This window comes from Melozone crissalis, unplaced genomic scaffold, assembly GCF_028551555.1.
Source record: "Melozone crissalis strain CALT ecotype California unplaced genomic scaffold, PUWL_Pcris_2 ptg000027l_1, whole genome shotgun sequence".
Lineage (NCBI taxonomy): Eukaryota > Metazoa > Chordata > Aves > Passeriformes > Passerellidae > Melozone > Melozone crissalis.
In genome coordinates, this window is record NW_026535805.1 from 75,135,842 (window position 1) to 75,154,847 (window position 19,006).

Here is a 19,006-nt window from a genome sequence, read left to right on the forward strand (position 1 = left end):
GCACCAGACACGCAGCTGAAAGCAGCCGCCGATGGCAAGGCTGGCCCCGGCTGCACCCCCTCCACAGCTCTTTGGAGACCGCTCTTGTCTGCATAGGCACAGAACGAACCCACAGCCCAAGAGCCAAACCTCAGGAATGGGAATAAACACCCAAAGCCCCAACAAACTCCATCCCTCGGCCAGCTCAGAAATAAAGACATTAAACAATGCTGGCTCCAGCTTCCATCCTTGAGGGATGCCTCTAGTTACTAGCAAACCCTTGTGAAAAAAGGCAATTGGATGAAAGGAAGAAGGACAAATTTAAAGGCGGGACGACGCTCTTTCCAGCCACTCCATGGCCTTTCAGGGCCGCTTTCATTCGCTGCCTCCGCCGGTGCTGAAGCCCCATCTAGAGCACGGCCGCGCTATTGCGGCCGCCGCCCCGCCGGGCGCGGGCACCGCTGCTCCGGGCCGGCAGCCAGGGCCCGCGGCAAAAACCTTCCGTGCCTCTAGGGAAGGGGAGAAGGGTTAAGAACCCGAAGGCAAAACGGCCTGCTCGGCAGTCCCGTGCTCCTGCTGTCAGGGCCCTTGGCAATGGCACCGCGGTAATTTGAATTTCAGACCTTGTATAGAAAAAGTTAATGTTGAAGCACCTTTTTCAGGCAATAAATATAATCGCTTGGGTAACTACAGGCGGCTTTAGCTAGCAAGTGTCATCAAGCAAACGAAGAGAAATGCTGATATGGGATACTAATGAAGGAATTAACGGATTATGCGTTTATTAATGTCAGTCCACACAATTTCCCAGGAACTCAGACTGTCAAAAAAATTTGATACTGATTTAATGAGATTAAGCATTAGACTGATAATGAAGATTGTGGCTGAAATAGTGTCTTTGCCAAATATTTGACATAATCTTGCATTAAAAACCAACTATAAACAAAATCAATGTAGCATATTACATGTTAATTTTTAAAACCGGTTAAAAAGTAGGTCATAAAAATACACTATAGCTGAAGCGTTTTCATGTCAAGAGATTGCATATTTTTCAAACTTATGGAAGAATCTTTTAGGTATGAATTTTTTTCCATACATTTATCAATGCCCTTGAGGAGAACTGCGTCACTGTACATAAAATTTGCAATATGACACCCAAATTGCTGCTAATGTGAAAAACAATAAAAGTAACAGCTCTGTTGTACAGACTGACTGATCAAGTGTTGAGATAAAAACATTGTCCAGTTTTGTTGATTCAGATGTTATCACAAATGCAAGCTCATGAACCTGAAAACCAAAACCAGAACCAAATATCTAGATCTGGGACTGAGTCCTAAAATGCAATAGGGCATGCCAAAAGAAGAAGCTCATAAGTAGTAAAGGGGTTAATCAACAGCAGTTGACTGTTGATGCTACAATAAAAGTCCTAATCAAGACATACAGACATGAGATACACATACATGAGAATTTAAATGACACGCTCTCTTAGTAGAACCAGTGTCATCAGCTCCAGCATCCTTTCTCCACAATATGTATTCTGGCACTGCAGAATCACAAAATGTCTGATGTCCCAGGGACCTCTTGATATTGTCCGAGCCAATACCCACCAGCTCAGGCAGGGTCAGCTGGGGCAGGTTGTTCAGGACTGTGTCCAGTCACATTTTAGAGCATCTCCAAGGATGGAGATTCCTCAACCTCCCTGGGTGAACTTCTTTTCTTTCATCCCCTGCACAGTAACAAGTCTTTTCTTATGTTTAAATGCAACTTCCTGTATTTCAAAGTGTCTCCATTGCTGCTTGTCCTGCCATTGGGCATTGCTGAGGAGCACCTGATTCCTTTGCCTTTACTCCCCTCATCAGGTATTTACAGCCTCTCATACATCAGATGCCTCAATCCCTTCGTGGTCCTTCACTGGACCCACTCCAGTGTATCCATGCCTCAATTCCACTGGGGTGCCCAGGACTGGTCCCAGCACTCCCAAAATATGCCACCAGTGCTGAGCAGAGGGGAGGGTCCCTTCCCTCATCAGCTGACAGCACTCCCCCTCGCAGCCCCAGGTGGCACTGATTGCAAGAGTGCACCACTGGCTTGTGTTAATGTTCACACCTCGCACAGGATGTATCCCAGCACAACCTTACCTACACCTTGTGTTCAACCAGTCTGTACCTAATTATCTCCCTGGCACAGCTTCCCAGCTTTCCTTGTCAACGTTGATGCTGTTCCACGTTGGATGTGACCTTCAAGGTGGGATCCACTTAAAACCATGAGGTAAGTTAATTTCAGCGTCCTGCCCTGAGAACTCCTCCAGCCTGCTTAGCCACAATTATTCACCAAGGGACAGGTAGTCAGTGTCAAGTAGGTCTCACAAGTTGTACTTTCAGAGCATTGAGGACACAACCCACCAGCTCTGGCAGACATTGTTAAGGTAATTTATTATATCAAATTCCCACTTCCCTGGAAGGGCAGCTACAGTCACAAGATGAGTTTGACTCAGAAAAACAGATGTACCCCAGAAGACCTGAGATACAGCCACTCACCTCCTCCTTTAGGCTCTCATGTAAGCAGGCGTATTTTATGTTAAAGGAGCCTTAAAACTGGACTCAAACATAAAATAACTTAAAACTCCCACATCTCTTCCATTCAATTCATCTGAGTAGAAGCACTTCCTTCCACTACTAAAAAATGTGCATTTTCTTCCTTGGAACTAGTTCCAGCTTCTTACTACAAAGGTTTATTGCGCCTTTCTACCCTGGACTACAAGTCCTCTACCAAGAGGAACCATACAGCTCACCATCAAACAATCTCTCAACCTTTATTAGTATTGAATCTTTTCTTGGGTGTCTCTCTGTAGAGGGATAGAACATAAGTAAATAAAGATGCTATAGGAAGTAATCTTATCCCCTAAAGAGTTGCATCTGGGTTAATTATTGAAGATTAGGAGCAGGCCTGACTTTAACAGGCCACAGCTGTAGCTGGTAATAAGAAAAGTGTTACAAAAGAGTGGATTGATTGGCTGAGGGGAACTGCAGTCAGTCAGCTACTACAAGAAGAAGGAAGAATCAGTGCCTAGGGGAGCTGCCTATGAGAAGCATCAAGGAGGTACAAAGCTCTAGCAATACGGAACCTTTGCAATGTAATAACAATAGAACTCTTGCAATATAATGACAACATCTCTCCCTATAGCTCAGGGGTCCCTGAGTTTTATGGACCCCTGGTGATTCTTGAGATGTGTTTGTGAAGCCTTTGTAGTTGTTCAACACCTTTCTCCAAGTGTGAACACCACAAACACCTACCTTAGTTCAGCTGACAGGTTTTACTTGTGGCACAGGAAGATATGATGCCACTTCTCTCTCCAAACTGTTATCTCCAGGCAATATCCAGGGAACTGGACTAAATCTCCAATGATCAACACTTCTTATTGGGGTTTTTTTTATTGTTACTTTAATCACATGGTGACCAGAAAAAGATTAGGCAAGTTAGAGTAAAGCCTATTTCACCCTCTTTGTCTGGATGGACATATCTCCTTTTTTTATAGATGGCATGAGTTGTCAGAGGACTAGGCCCTCAAACCTAGCATTTTTGTAAACATCCCTAGTGCAGTCCTTCAATCTCTCTGAGCAGACCCAGGATTTTTCTTTGACTGTATGAAACATCCCTCCTCTGCAGTCCAGGTTAGTTTGGTCACTGTCCTTGCTTTTCTGACAACTACACAGTGACTGATCTCATCAGTTACTAGGTGTTAGAAGAGGATTGACGGTTTTGCTTATAAAACAGAAGGGGTAAAAACATCCAGAAAGCAGTTTCCATCAATCTAAGCATCCTTGAAGCACAGTATGGAACAGTATGGAGGCACAACATGAATAGTATAATATTCTACCATTTGGGAAGGGAGGAACTTCAAATCCTAAGAGAAACAGGATGTTCACAGAATCATAGACTATCCTGAGTTGGAAGGGGCCCACAAGGATGACTGAAGCCAGTGTTATTTAGTACTAATAAGGAGAATTCCTGTAAGTTGATAAATACATTGCAAGAGTTTATGCACTACAATTTGTAAAGGCTCAAATGCATCCTACATAGGATTTTAACAAAACAAGGATATGAAGTCCAAAATGCTGTCACCAAGCTGCTGTCCTACTCAGTGGTGCCCAAAGTGCCCAAGGCACATATTTGGCTCAGAGGCATCTAAGCCTTCACAGCGATGAGCAGCTCTGGTCATATCTCATGGATAATTTCAGTCTGCCTACACAAACAAATCTGACTTAGGGCACATCCAAAAATCCAAGAACCTAAGTTTCAATTCTCTCCTATGAATGGGTTCCAATCCCTACCTCCTTCTTGCCCAGAGTACATGATACACAAGACTGTGGGCTGAGATGCTGGCACTTCTTCCTCGTGGGAAGCACTCCATTTTGGATTAAAAAAAAAAGAAAATTCGATTACATGATTAGGTGTCTAGAAATGGTGTGAGTTGTTCAGATCTCTTTCTGGGTTTAACACTACTAATCAAGGTGTGTCTATGTTCTGAATAAAGATTTTTATTTAGAGGGGACAATTTTTCTGTGTAACTGGAGCAATAAAACTGTTTTCAAAGCAGTTCACATTGAACACTCAGCCAAATTTATTTTGATATAACATCCATTCTTTTGCTGGTATCAAAGATGCATTTGACCTCATTGCTATACAACATGAAGTATATCACAAAATTGTATAGACACAGAAGAAAATTCATTTTCTATCCTAGCAATAAAAATTAATTTTAAAGCCAAAGGACATAGATATTCAGACATACATTGCTTATGATTAAAGAGTTTTTCAAAATTATTTGGTCACTGTTTTTTTTTCTTTTTTTGTCAGAGACTAATGTACATATTGGGAATATGAAACTGCAGATTATGAAAAATCAGCAGAAACAAGTCCACAGATATCATGTTTTTCCTCCAAAAAGTGGTTTTCTGGAAAAATTTACTAAAACCTTCAAAGAACAAATGCAGCACCTAACACAAAACTGCCAGATCCTGAATAATACGTGTGAAATTTTCCTCCCAGTAGCACGTCTTCTGGAGAAAGATGTCCTTAACTGAAATATCTCCTTCAAATAATATCTTTTTCCTAATCAAACATTCAATATTTGTTTGCTCAGCATCTTCTCCACCTTCTCAGGCTTTACTGGGCTTTTTTATAATTTAAATTGCTCATAAAGCCCTTGTTGCTAGACCACTGGCAGTAATTACCTTGTTTTAATTTGTGTCCCTGCTAAAACACACCTATATTCACGACATGAGCAGTTAAAGCTTTGCATTATAGTAATGGAGTACCTTATTTTATTATGTGGAAGTGTTCACTCAACACATTGTAAATTGTATTCCTGTGATTCACAAGCAATCACTTTATGTATTTACTTAGTATCTCTCCACAAGGCAGCCACGAGCTCAAAACCCAAGCAGGTTTACTAACACAAAGAATTCTTTGATAAATGTGTAAAACCTCTGAAATCAGCTAGTGCTGTGAAGTATACATAAATGTTTCTTTCATTGCACTCTATCTGCTCTTTAATATTTCAATATTTCACAGCCTTGGAAATTTGTATTGTTAAAAACAAATCCCCATGAGCAATGCCCAACGTGCTTCTTTTATACATCCTCAAGTTCAGCTGAGTTCATGGAAGCCCTTTCTCCGGTGCCTGTCAGCGACACAAAAGGTGTGTCAGGAGTGCTGAAACAGCTCCAATACGATCACAGTCAGAGAATGCTCAAGAAAATCCTCTTGAGGGGGTTGAAAGAAGTCATAGCATGAGAAGTGACACCAAAGGACATTCTTTCAAACAGTTATAATGCTAAGCTGTCAAAAAGTGAGCTGTCACTTCTCAGCCGATGACTCGGGAGCACTTCTAAAATAAAGCAGTGGAGAGGTCTGGGGTCACATCAGAGCCCAGGATGTGGCAGGGAAGTTCGGAAACATATCCTGGGCTTCTGATTTCTAAAGACAGATAAGCATGAAGTAAGAAGAACAGCGACTCTTCAACAAAATAACACCTTATTTTGAAACATGTATCAAAAAGTACAAGGAGAACATGAATATGTACAAAGTCAAAACACACTAATATTTATTTGCATTACACTTTGAAATATTTTGATTATGTGACTGCAGACAGCTGAGAGTAATGGGAAGGATATGCTTATACACAATGTATGGTTGTACTCAAGACAATATTCCAAAACATACTAAGGAAAAAGCCTTGACCACAACCGTGAATAGGTCCATATTCATGCTATAATACAGAGATCTCAGTCGTCTCATAGGAAACCCCTATGACAGTGGAGAGAGGGGGTGATTTCCAGCAGGCAACTCCCACGGCCAGCAGTGTTCTGCATGTCCAAGAAGTTAATTCCTGCAGTGCCAAAGCCCAGCAGAGCATCTGGGATGGGCATGACCTTCATTGTCACCCCAGTATATACAAGGACTCACAGCAGCGGTGGCATTTGCTTGCTCCCTGCCCAGCCACAGCCGAGAGGGAGTTTCACAGCCCATGTGGGATGGCCAACATGGACTTCAGGGGCAAGGACAAGACAGGGCAGAAATCATCTTTGAAGCCACCGTGGTCTTAAGTGGCTGCTAAACCAAGAAGACAAATGAGAGAAGCAACATGGACAGAATTTTGTATGCTTGTAAAAAAAGGTTTCCTAATAACAGTGCCTACTCCCAGCCAATCACAAATTCACAACTAGTAGAATTTACAAATGCTCTAGATCTGCTAAAGTTCAAAAAGACCTTCAAATCCAGATACTGGAATAGCCCAGTTTATTGAAAAAAATCCAAAGTAGGTTGGGGATAACCAGAACACACTAACTAGAGGGCATTAAGATATATACAAAAAGCACTAACTAGACGGTCCGAATACATATGGTAAATTCACTATCTACTGAGTCCTAATATATATATATATATCCACTACTTATAGGGTATTATTAAATATACTAAGAGCACTAGTTACAGCATACTGATATGTACCATAAATACATTAACTATGGAAGCTTAATATATACAGGCTCTGTCAAGGGGCCCAACAGGCACAGCTCAGTGGCACAAGTTCCCCTTCAATACCCGTGGATCAGCAGTTGTTGTATTCCTGCGCGGTCTTCCTATGGGTATCAGGACTGCTCAAAGACGTTGGGTGCTACAGCTACATGGAAGTTGGACGGCAAGCTCATCTCCGTAGGAAAGTTCTCAATGCCAATGACAAACTGGTGAACCTGTTTTGTCTCCAGTGAGCAGTGAAGGGACTTCAGCATATCCATCAGTCGCTGCCCAAAATCACTCCTGCCCCACCCTGTCAGGGGTACAGTGCTCAGGAGGTGTATCACCACTGTCATCAGGACACAGCTGGAGAAACCCACACCCATCAGGAAGCCCGTGAGGAGCTGCAGGCTGGGAGACCTGTCTGGAAATGTGCCTGAAGAATTTTGCCTCTGCCACGGCATAAGTCTCCAGCCACGTTGTGCTTGGGATGCCTACTTCTGTAGGCTGGCTGCTCACAAAGACATCTGAGTCTCCTTGCCGCACGGCAAAGAACATCTCAACCGTGAAGCTTTCCTTGTCTTTGCTCAGCTGAAATTTGCAGGAGCGGCTGGAGGGCTGCAACCTTAAACGCCAGTGGCACGATTCAGGCAACAGCAGCCAGGCGACTCTCACAAATCCATAGAACCAGTGGACAGTTTTCTCCACATCTAGACAGCAGCCGGTGCACAGGGTGTGCAGGAGGCTGGGGTCCTGTTTCCTTCTCAGCTCCTCCTCGGGGTGGTGGAGGAAACACAGCATGTCCTCCTCCAGCCTCTCCCTCCTGCAGGTGCACACCCGCTCCACACGGACACAGAAGTTCCTCTGGACCCCTCCTGCAGTGTCCAGCTCCAGGTGGAAGGCATGTCCTGGAGGGGGACTCAGGGGAACAAGCAAATGGTGCACAACATCTTGTGCATGGGGACCGCAGCCTTCAAAGGCGCTGCCAATGCCCATGGCTGGTTGTGGCACCGGGTAGAAACTGTTGGACAAGCCTTCTCCAAAGACGTGGATGAGTTTGTCCACCAGGTCCGTGATCATGGAGAATCCTTTGTCTAGATCCAGAACAGGAAACTCCTCTATGCGCTCCTCTAAAAGGCTTCCAAGCATCCTTTGCACATTGTTACCATCGTCTTCTTCTCCATTTGCCATCTCCTGCTTGTCATCGACATTGCCCTCTTCCACATTTCCAACAACGTTCCGTCTTTCTTCCTCCTCCACCAAGTTGCTGCTGGACCTCTCCTTGTGGCCACCTTTGTCTCGATCACATCGACTTTTCCCATGCCCAAACAACAGCACCAAGAGAAGCATGAGGATTCCGCTCAGAGCCACGAACTGCCACCCAGGCAGGGCTCCCCAGGCCCCACCACTCTGCTCCAGCTTCATCTGCTCCAGCTCCTGAATCAGCTGAGTCATCTGCTGCTCCAGATACTCAGCACGCTGCTGCATGCGCTCCAGGGTGGCCTCATCCAGCCCATCCCCGGCCTGCTGCGGGTACTGGGTGAGGCCTTGCACAAGCAAGAGAAGGAATGTAATGGCAAACATGGCCAAAAGCAGTGAGCAGGGCTTCAGTGGGGAAGGGAGGGAGCTACTGCTAGGGCAAGAGGGGACAGGAGCCCCAGGGATCTCAAGGCAGGACAGAGGGGGCCCGGAGGCTGGCAGCCTGCCAGGCCTGTGCCGCTGCCCCAGCACCGGCACAAAGGGTCTGGACAAAGGCCCTGCCACCAGAGACGGGCCTCTGGATGCACACTGAGAAGCCGCTCCCCGAATACTCGCGTTTCTGCCGTGGGCCTCTCTCCGCGTTCAGCACAGCCTCCTGTCTGCGTGGACACTCGCCGCTCGCCGAGGCTGCACTGGGGCAGCGTTACCTGCTGCTCCTCCTGGCAGCTGCCCCCATTGTCACACTGCGGCTGTGATGTCACACATGCCAGTGTGCATCCGGGCCAGGCCTACCCCGCCTTCCATCTCTACCGCACCTCTGGGAATCCTAATGGCCCCTGGCAAGCAAAGACCTGACATGCAAAAACAGCAGTCCCATGGGTCGCAATGGACACCCTTGCTCTTCCCTTCACAAAATATTTAGGAGGCCTCAAAGCCTTCCTAATCGCAAAATTGGTAACATGACCATGAATGCTTTGTTCCTGGAAGTCTTCTGCTCAGAGATAGAACTGCTTGCCTTGCTGCTGACATGTGTGCTTTTGGGGTCACTCTTGGAACCTGTGTGACGCCCCTGGGTGTGTACTGGTGAATGGCCTGGAAGTGACATGGGGCTTCCCCATAGCAGGATCTCACTTCCTGCTGTGCCACGGCCTGAGGACCTTGATTCCCTGGAGACGCTTCGTAAGGATGATGAGCAGCTGTGGGGGAGGTGATTTCCAGCGGGCAATTCTCACTGCCGACACAGCACAACAGCACAGCGTTCTGCATGTGCAACAAGTTCATTCCTGGAGTGCCAAAACCCAGCAGAGCATCTGGGATGGGCCCAACCTTCATTGTCACCCCAGTGAACACAAGGAGTCACAGCAGCGCTGGCTCATGTTTGGTGCCTGCCCAACCACAGCTGCCAGGCAGTTTCGGAGCCCAGGTGGGATGGCCAGCATGGACTGAGAAGGCAAGGACAACACAGGGCAAAATCATCTTTGAAGCCACCGTGGTCATCAGTGGCTGCTGCACCAGGAAGACAACCGAGAGGAGCAACACGAAGGGATTATTTTGTGTGTTTGTAAAAAAGGCTTGTTAATAACAGTGCCTGCTCCCACCCAATCACAAATTAACAACTAGTAGAATTTACAAATGCACTAGTTCTTCTCAAGTTCAAGAAGAGTCTGCACAATCCAGATACTGGAATAGCCCAGTTTATTGAAAAAAATCCAAAGAAGGATGGGGATTGCTGAAGGCACTAACTAGAGGGCATTAATATCTATATTAAGGCACTAACCACACTTTCCCTATACCTATGGTAAATTCAGTAACTACTGGGTGCTAATATCTATATAGTAAACACACTGCTTATGGGAGATTAATAAATATAGTAAGAGCATTAATTACTGAGTACTAATATATACTGCACTAACTGAATGCACTAACTACGGGAGGTTTATATATACAGGGTCTGTCAAGAGGCCCCACAGGCACAGCTCTGTGCACCAGGATCTCTTTCACTGGCTGTAGATCAGCAGTTGAGGCAATTGTAGTCCTGCACGGCCTTCCTGTGGGTATCTGGACTTCTGGCCAGGTGCTCAAGGACGTTGGGTGCTACAGCCACCTGGAAGCCGGAGGGCAAGCTGATCTCCGTAGGAAAGCTCGCATTGCCGATGACAAAGTGGTGAAGCTGTTTTATCTCCAGTGAGCAGCGGAGGGACTTCAGGATAGCCATCACTCGCTGCCCAAAATCACTCCTGCCCCACCCTGTCAGGGGTACAGTGCTCAGGAGGTGTGTCACCACTGTCATCAGGACACAGCTGGAGAAACCCACACCCATCAGGAAGCCCGTGAGGAGCTGCAGCCTGGGAGACCTGTCTGGAAATGTGCCTGAAGAATTTTGCCTCTGCCACGGCATAAGTCTCCAGCCACGTTGTGCTTGGGATGCCTACTTCTGTAGGCTGGCTGCTCACAAAGACATCTGAGTCTCCTTGCCGCACGGCAAAGAACATCTCAACCGTGAAGCTTTCCTTGTCTTTGCTCAGCTGAAATTTGCAGGAGCGGCTGGAGGGCTGCAACCTTAAACGCCAGTGGCATGATTCAGGCAACAGCAGCCAGGCGACTCTCACAAATCCATAGAACCAGTGGACAGTTTTCTCCACATCTAGACAGCAGCCGGTGCACAGGGTGTGCAGGAGGCTGGGGTCCTGTTTCCTTCTCAGCTCCTCCTCGGGGTGGTGGAGGAAACACAGCATGTCCTCCTCCAGCCTCTCCCTCCTGCAGGTGCACACCCGCTCCACACGGACACAGAAGTTCCTCTGGACCCCTCCTGCAGTGTCCAGCTCCAGGTGGAAAGCATGTCCTGGAGGGGGACTCAGGGGAACAAGCAAACGGTGCACAACGTCTTGTGCATGGGGACCGCAGCCTTCAAAGGCGCTGCCAATGCCCATGGCTGGTTGTGGCACCGGGTAGAAACTGTTGGACAAGCCTTCTCCAAAGACGTGGATGAGTTTGTCCACCAGGTCCGTGATCATGGAGAATCCTTTGTCTAGATCCAGAACAGGAAACTCCTCTATGCGCTCCTCTAAAAGGCTTCCAAGCATCCTTTGCACATTGTTACCATCGTCTTCTTCTCCATTTGCCATCTCCTGCTTGTCATCGACATTGCCCTCTTCCACATTTCCAACAACGTTCCGTCTTTCTTCCTCCTCCACCAAGTTGCTGCTGGACCTCTCCTTGTGGCCACCTTTGTCTCGATCACATCGACTTTTCCCATGCCCAAACAACAGCACCAAGAGAAGCATGAGGATTCCGCTCAGAGCCACGAACTGCCACCCCGGCAGGGCTCCCCAGGCCCCACCACTCTGCTCCAGCTTCATCTGCTCCAGCTCCTGAATCAGCTGAGTCATCTGCTGCTCCAGATACTCAGCACGCTGCTGCATGCGCTCCAGGGTGGCCTCATCCAGCCCATCCCCGGCCTGCTGCGGGTACTGGGTGAGGCCTTGCACAAGCAAGAGAAGGAATGTAATGGCAAACATGGCCAAAAGCAGTGAGCAGGGCTTCAGTGGGGAAGGGAGGGAGCTACTGCTAGGGCAAGAGGGGACAGGAGCCCCAGGGATCTCAAGGCAGGACAGAGGGGGCCCGGAGGCTGGCAGCCTGCCAGGCCTGTGCCGCTGCCCCAGCACCGGCACAAAGGGTCTGGACAAAGGCCCTGCCACCAGAGACGGGCCTCTGGATGCACACTGAGAAGCCGCTCCCCAAATACTCGCGTTTCTGCCGTGGGCCTCTCTCCGCGTTCAGCACAGCCTCCTGTCTGCGTGGACACTCGCCGCTCGCCGAGGCTGCACTGGGGCAGCGTTACCTGCTGCTCCTCCTGGCAGCTGCCCCCATTGTCACACTGCGGCTGTGATGTCACACATGCCAGTGTGCATCCGGGCCAGGCCTACCCCGCCTTCCATCTCTACCGCACCTCTGGGAATCCTAATGGCCCCTGGCAAGCAAAGACCTGACATGCAAAAACAGCAGACCCGTGGGTCGCAATGGACACCCTTGCTCTTCCCTTCACAAAATATTTAGGAGGCCTCAAAGCCTTCCTAATCGCAAAATTGGTAACATGACCATGAATGCTTTGTTCCTGGAAGTCTTCTGCTCAGAGATAGAACTGCTTGCCTTGCTGCTGACATGTGTGCTTTTGGGGTCACTCTTGGAACCTGTGTGACGCCCCTGGGTGTGTACTGGTGAATGGCCTGGAAGTGACATGGGGCTTCCCCATAGCAGGATCTCACTTCCTGCTGTGCCACGGCCAGAGGACCTTGATTCCCTGGAGACGCTTCGTAAGGATGATGAGCAGCTGTGGGGGAGGTGATTTCCAGCAGGCAATTCTCACTGCCGACACAGCACAACAGCACAGCGTTCTGCATGTGCAACAAGTTCATTTCTGCAGTGCCAAAACCCAGCAGAGCATCTGGGATGGGCCCAACCTTCATTGTCACCCCAGTGAACACAAGGAGTCACAGCAGCGCTGGCTCATGTTTGGTGCCTGCCCAACCACAGCTGCCAGGCAGTTTCGGAGCCCAGGTGGGATGGCCAGCATGGACTGAGAAGGCAAGGACAACACAGGGCAAAATCATCTTTGAAGCCACCGTGGTCATCAGTGGCTGCTGCACCAGGAAGACAACCGAGAGGAGCAACACGAAGGGATTATTTTGTGTGTTTGTAAAAAAGGCTTGTTAATAACAGTGCCTGCTCCCACCCAATCACAAATTAACAACTAGTAGAATTTACAAATGCACTAGTTCTTCTCAAGTTCAAGAAGAGTCTGCACAATCCAGATACTGGAATAGCCCAGTTTATTGAAAAAAATCCAAAGAAGGATGGGGATTGCTGAAGGCACTAACTAGAGGGCATTAATATCTATATTAAGGCACTAACCACACTTTCCCTATACCTATGGTAAATTCAGTAACTACTGGGTGCTAATATCTACATAGTAAACACACTGCTTATGGGAGATTAATAAATATAGTAAGAGCATTAATTACTGAGTACTAATATATACTGCACTAACTGAATGCACTAACTACGGGAGGTTTATATATACAGGGTCTGTCAAGAGGCCCCACAGGCACAGCTCTGTGCACCAGGATCTCTTTCACTGGCTGTAGATCAGCAGTTGAGGCAATTGTGGTCCTGCACGGCCTTCCTGTGGGTATCTGGACTTCTGGCCAGGTGCTCAAGGACGTTGGGTGCTACAGCCACCTGGAAGCCGGAGGGCAAGCTGATCTCCGTAGGAAAGCTCGCATTGCCGATGACAAAGTGGTGAAGCTGTTTTATCTCCAGTGAGCAGCGGAGGGACTTCAGGATAGCCATCACTCGCTGCCCAAAATCACTCCTGCCCCACCCTGTCAGGGGTACAGTGCTCAGGAGGTGTGTCACCACTGTCATCAGGACACAGCTGGAGAAACCCACACCCATCAGGAAGCCCGTGAGGAGCTGCAGCCTGGGAGACCTGTCTGGAAATGTGCCTGAAGAATTTTGCCTCTGCCACGGCATAAGTCTCCAGCCACGTTGTGCTTGGGATGCCTACTTCTGTAGGCTGGCTGCTCACAAAGACATCTGAGTCTCCTTGCCGCACGGCAAAGAACATCTCAACCGTGAAGCTTTCCTTGTCTTTGCTCAGCTGAAATTTGCAGGAGCGGCTGGAGGGCTGCAACCTTAAACGCCAGTGGCACGATTCAGGCAACAGCAGCCAGGCGACTCTCACAAATCCATAGAACCAGTGGACAGTTTTCTCCACATCTAGACAGCAGCCAGTGCACAGGGTGTGCAGGAGGCTGGGGTCCTGTTTCCTTCTCAGCTCCTCCTCGGGGTGGTGGAGGAAACACAGCATGTCCTCCTCCAGCCTCTCCCTCCTGCAGGTGCACACCCGCTCCACACGGACACAGAAGTTCCTCTGGACCCCTCCTGCAGTGTCCAGCTCCAGGTGGAAGGCATGTCCTGGAGGGGGACTCAGGGGAACAAGCAAACGGTGCACAACGTCTTGTGCATGGGGACCGCAGCCTTCAAAGGCGCTGCCAATGCCCATGGCTGGTTGTGGCACCGGGTAGAAACTGTTGGACAAGCCTTCTCCAAAGACGTGGATGAGTTTGTCCACCAGGTCCGTGATCATGGAGAATCCTTTGTCTAGATCCAGAACAGGAAACTCCTCTATGCGCTCCTCTAAAAGGCTTCCAAGCTTCCTTTGCACATTGTTACCATCATCTTCTTCTCCATTTGCCATCTCCTGCTTGTCATCGACATTGCCCTTTTCCACATTTCCAACAACGTTCCGTCTTTCTTCCTCCTTCACCAAGTTGCTGCTGGACCTCTCCTTGTGGCCACCTTTGTCTCGATCACATCGACTTTTCCCATGCCCAAACAACAGCACCAAGAGAAGCATGAGGATTCCGCTCAGAGCCACGAACTGCCACCCAGGCAGGGCTCCCCAGGCCCCACCACTCTGCTCCAGCTTCATCTGCTCCAGCTCCTGAATCAGCTGAGTCATCTGCTGCTCCAGATACTCAGCACGCTGCTGCATGCGCTCCAGGGTGGCCTCATCCAGCCCATCCCCGGCCTGCTGCGGGTACTGGGTGAGGCCTTGCACAAGCAAGAGAAGGAATGTAATGGCAAACATGGCCAAAAGCAGTGAGCAGGGCTTCAGTGGGGAAGGGAGGGAGCTACTGCTAGGGCAAGAGGGGACAGGAGCCCCAGGGATCTCAAGGCAGGACAGAGGGGGCCCGGAGGCTGGCAGCCTGCCAGGCCTGTGCCGCTGCCCCAGCACCGGCACAAAGGGTCTGGACAAAGGCCCTGCCACCAGAGACGGGCCTCTGGATGCACACTGAGAAGCCGCTCCCCGAATACTCGCGTTTCTGCCGTGGGCCTCTCTCCGCGTTCAGCACAGCCTCCTGTCTGCGTGGACACTCGCCGCTCGCCGAGGCTGCACTGGGGCAGCGTTACCTGCTGCTCCTCCTGGCAGCTGCCCCCATTGTCACACTGCGGCTGTGATGTCACACATGCCAGTGTGCATCCGGGCCAGGCCTACCCCGCCTTCCATCTCTACCGCACCTCTGGGAATCCTAATGGCCCCTGGCAAGCAAAGACCTGACATGCAAAAACAGCAGTCCCATGGGTCGCAATGGACACCCTTGCTCTTCCCTTCACAAAATATTTAGGAGGCCTCAAAGCCTTCCTAATCGCAAAATTGGTAACATGACCATGAATGCTTTGTTCCTGGAAGTCTTCTGCTCAGAGATAGAACTGCTTGCCTTGCTGCTGACATGTGTGCTTTTGGGGTCACTCTTGGAACCTGTGTGACGCCCCTGGGTGTGTACTGGTGAATGGCCTGGAAGTGACATGGGGCTTCCCCATAGCAGGATCTCACTTCCTGCTGTGCCACGGCCAGAGGACCTTGATTCCCTGGAGACGCTTCGTAAGGATGATGAGCAGCTGTGGGGGAGGTGATTTCCAGCAGGCAATTCTCACTGCCGACACAGCACAATAGCACAGCGTTCTGCATGTGCAACAAGTTCATTCCTGGAGTGCCAAAACCCAGCAGAGCATCTGGGATGGGCCCAACCTTCATTGTCACCCCAGTGAACACAAGGAGTCACAGCAGCGCTGGCTCATGTTTGGTGCCTGCCCAACCACAGCTGCCAGGCAGTTTCGGAGCCCAGGTGGGATGGCCAGCATGGACTGAGAAGGCAAGGACAACACAGGGCAAAATCATCTTTGAAGCCACCGTGGTCATCAGTGGCTGCTGCACCAGGAAGACAACCGAGAGGAGCAACACGAAGGGATTATTTTGTGTGTTTGTAAAAAAGGCTTGTTAATAACAGTGCCTGCTCCCACCCAATCACAAATTAACAACTAGTAGAATTTACAAATGCACTAGTTCTTCTCAAGTTCAAGAAGAGTCTGCACAATCCAGATACTGGAATAGCCCAGTTTATTGAAAAAAATCCAAAGAAGGATGGGGATTGCTGAAGGCACTAACTAGAGGGCATTAATATCTATATTAAGGCACTAACCACACTTTCCCTATACCTATGGTAAATTCAGTAACTACTGGGTGCTAATATCTACATAGTAAACACACTGCTTATGGGAGATTAATAAATATAGTAAGAGCATTAATTACTGAGTACTAATATATACTGCACTAACTGAATGCACTAACTACGGGAGGTTTATATATACAGGGTCTGTCAAGAGGCCCCACAGGCACAGCTCTGTGCACCAGGATCTCTTTCACTGGCTGTAGATCAGCAGTTGAGGCAATTGTGGTCCTGCACGGCCTTCCTGTGGGTATCTGGACTTCTGGCCAGGTGCTCAAGGACGTTGGGTGCTACAGCCACCTGGAAGCCGGAGGGCAAGCTGATCTCCGTAGGAAAGCTCGCATTGCCGATGACAAAGTGGTGAAGCTGTTTTATCTCCAGTGAGCAGCGGAGGGACTTCAGGATAGCCATCACTCGCTGCCCAAAATCACTCCTGCCCCACCCTGTCAGGGGTACAGTGCTCAGGAGGTGTGTCACCACTGTCATCAGGACACAGCTGGAGAAACCCACACCCATCAGGAAGCCCGTGAGGAGCTGCAGCCTGGGAGACCTGTCTGGAAATGTGCCTGAAGAATTTTGCCTCTGCCACGGCATAAGTCTCCAGCCACGTTGTGCTTGGGATGCCTACTTCTGTAGGCTGGCTGCTCACAAAGACATCTGAGTCTCCTTGCCGCACGGCAAAGAACATCTCAACCGTGAAGCTTTCCTTGTCTTTGCTCAGCTGAAATTTGCAGGAGCGGCTGGAGGGCTGCAACCTTAAACGCCAGTGGCACGATTCAGGCAACAGCAGCCAGGCGACTCTCACAAATCCATAGAACCAGTGGACAGTTTTCTCCACATCTAGACAGCAGCCGGTGCACAGGGTGTGCAGGAGGCTGGGGTCCTGTTTCCTTCTCAGCTCCTCCTCGGGGTGGTGGAGGAAACACAGCATGTCCTCCTCCAGCCTCTCCCTCCTGCAGGTGCACACCCGCTCCACACGGACACAGAAGTTCCTCTGGACCCCTCCTGCAGTGTCCAGCTCCAGGTGGAAAGCATGTCCTGGAGGGGGACTCAGGGGAACAAGCAAACGGTGCACAACATCTTGTGCATGGGGACCGCAGCCTTCAAAGGCGCTGCCAATGCCCATGGCTGGTTGTGGCACCGGGTAGAAACTGTTGGACAAGCCTTCTCCAAAGACGTGGATGAGTTTGTCCACCAGGTCCGCGATCATGGAGAATCCTTTGTCCAGATCCAGAACAGGAAACTCCTCTATGCGCTCCTCTAAAAGGCTTCCAAGCTTCCTTTGCACATTGTTACTGTCTTCTTCTCCATTTGCCATCTCCTGCTTGTCATCGACATTGCCCTCTTCCACATTTCCAACAACGTTCCGTCTTTCTTCCTCCTCCACCAAGTTGCTGCTGGACCTCTCCTTGTGGCCACCTTTGTCTCGATCACATCGACTTTTCCCATGCCCAAACCACAGCACCAAGAGAAGCATGAGGATTCCACTCAGAGCCACGAACTGCCACCCAGGCAGGGCTCCCCAGGCCCCACCACTCTGCTCCAGCTTCATCTGCTCCAGCTCCTGAATCAGCTGAGTCATCTGCTGCTCCAGATACTCAGCACGCTGCTGCATGCGCTCCAGGGTGGCCTCATCCAGCCCATCCCCGGCCTGCTGCGGGTACTGGGTGAGGCCTTGCACAAGCAAGAGAAGGAATGTAATGGCAAACATGGCCAAAAGCAGTGAGCAGGGCTTCAGTGGGGAAGGGAGGGAGCTACTGCTAGGGCAAGAGGGGACAGGAGCCCCAGGGATCTCAAGGCAGGACAGAGGGGGCCCAGGGGCTGGCAGCCTGCCAGGCCTGTGCCGCTGCCCCAGCACCGGCACAAAGGGTCTGGACAAAGGCCCTGCCACCAGAGACGGGCCTCTGGATGCCCACTGAGAAGCCGCTCCCCGAATACTCGCGTTTCTGCCGTGGGCCTCTCTCCGCGTTCAGCACAGCCTCCTGTCTGCGTGGACACTCGCCGCTCGCCGAGGCTGCACTGGGGCAGCGTTACCTGCTGCTCCTCCTGGCAGCTGCCCCCATTGTCACACTGCGGCTGTGATGTCACACATGCCAGTGTGCATCCGGGCCAGGCCTACCCCGCCTTCCATCTCTACCGCACCTCTGGGAATCCTAATGGCCCCTGGCAAGCAAAGACCTGACATGCAAAAACAGCAGTCCCATGGGTCACAATGGACACCCTTGCTCTTCCCTTCACAAAATATTTAGGAGGCCTCAAAGCCTTCCTAATCGCAAAATTGGTAACATGACCATGAATGCTTTGTTCCTGGAAGTCTTCTGCTCAGAGATAGAACTGCTTGCCTTGCTGCTGACATGTGTGCTTTTGGGGTCACTCTTGGAACCTGTGTGACGCCCCTGGGTGTGTACTGGTGAATGGCCTGGAAGTGACATGGGGCTTCCCCATAGCAGGATCTCACTTCCTGCTGTGCCACGGCCAGAGGACCTTGATTCCCTGGAGACGCTTCGTAAGGATGATGAGCAGCTGTGGGGGAGGTGATTTCCAGCAGGCAATTCTCACTGCCGACACAGCACAACAGCACAGCGTTCTGCATGTGCAACAAGTTCATTCCTGGAGTGCCAAAACCCAGCAGAGCATCTGGGATGGGCCCAACCTTCATTGTCACCCCAGTGAACACAAGGAGTCACAGCAGCGCTGGCTCATGTTTGGTGCCTGCCCAACCACAGCTGCCAGGCAGTTTC

At 49.8% G+C, this 19,006-nt stretch overlaps 4 protein-coding genes across 4 annotated transcripts; all 4 read right to left on the minus strand.

Moving 5' to 3' along the window:
- Positions 1 to 7,127: 7,127 nt before the first annotated feature.
- LOC128938715 (inositol 1,4,5-trisphosphate receptor-interacting protein-like 1) lies at positions 7,128 to 9,525 on the minus strand. The gene is given in 5 exon segments (XM_054279058.1): positions 7,128 to 7,410; positions 7,412 to 8,305; positions 8,414 to 8,540; positions 8,783 to 8,942; positions 9,325 to 9,525. Coding segments are annotated over 5 exon segments (1,665 nt in total).
- Positions 9,526 to 10,204: 679 nt separating this feature from the next.
- On the minus strand, positions 10,205 to 12,659 carry LOC128938716 (inositol 1,4,5-trisphosphate receptor-interacting protein-like 1). The gene is given in 5 exon segments (XM_054279059.1): positions 10,205 to 10,549; positions 10,551 to 11,439; positions 11,548 to 11,674; positions 11,917 to 12,076; positions 12,459 to 12,659. Coding segments are annotated over 5 exon segments (1,722 nt in total).
- Positions 12,660 to 13,338: 679 nt separating this feature from the next.
- On the minus strand, positions 13,339 to 15,793 carry LOC128938717 (inositol 1,4,5-trisphosphate receptor-interacting protein-like 1). Its single transcript, XM_054279060.1, is given in 5 exon segments — positions 13,339 to 13,683; positions 13,685 to 14,573; positions 14,682 to 14,808; positions 15,051 to 15,210; positions 15,593 to 15,793. Coding segments are annotated over 5 exon segments (1,722 nt in total).
- Positions 15,794 to 16,472: 679 nt separating this feature from the next.
- Positions 16,473 to 18,924, minus strand: LOC128938718 (inositol 1,4,5-trisphosphate receptor-interacting protein-like 1). Its single transcript, XM_054279061.1, is given in 5 exon segments — positions 16,473 to 16,812; positions 16,814 to 17,704; positions 17,813 to 17,939; positions 18,182 to 18,341; positions 18,724 to 18,924. Coding segments are annotated over 5 exon segments (1,719 nt in total).
- Positions 18,925 to 19,006: the final 82 nt, after the last annotated feature.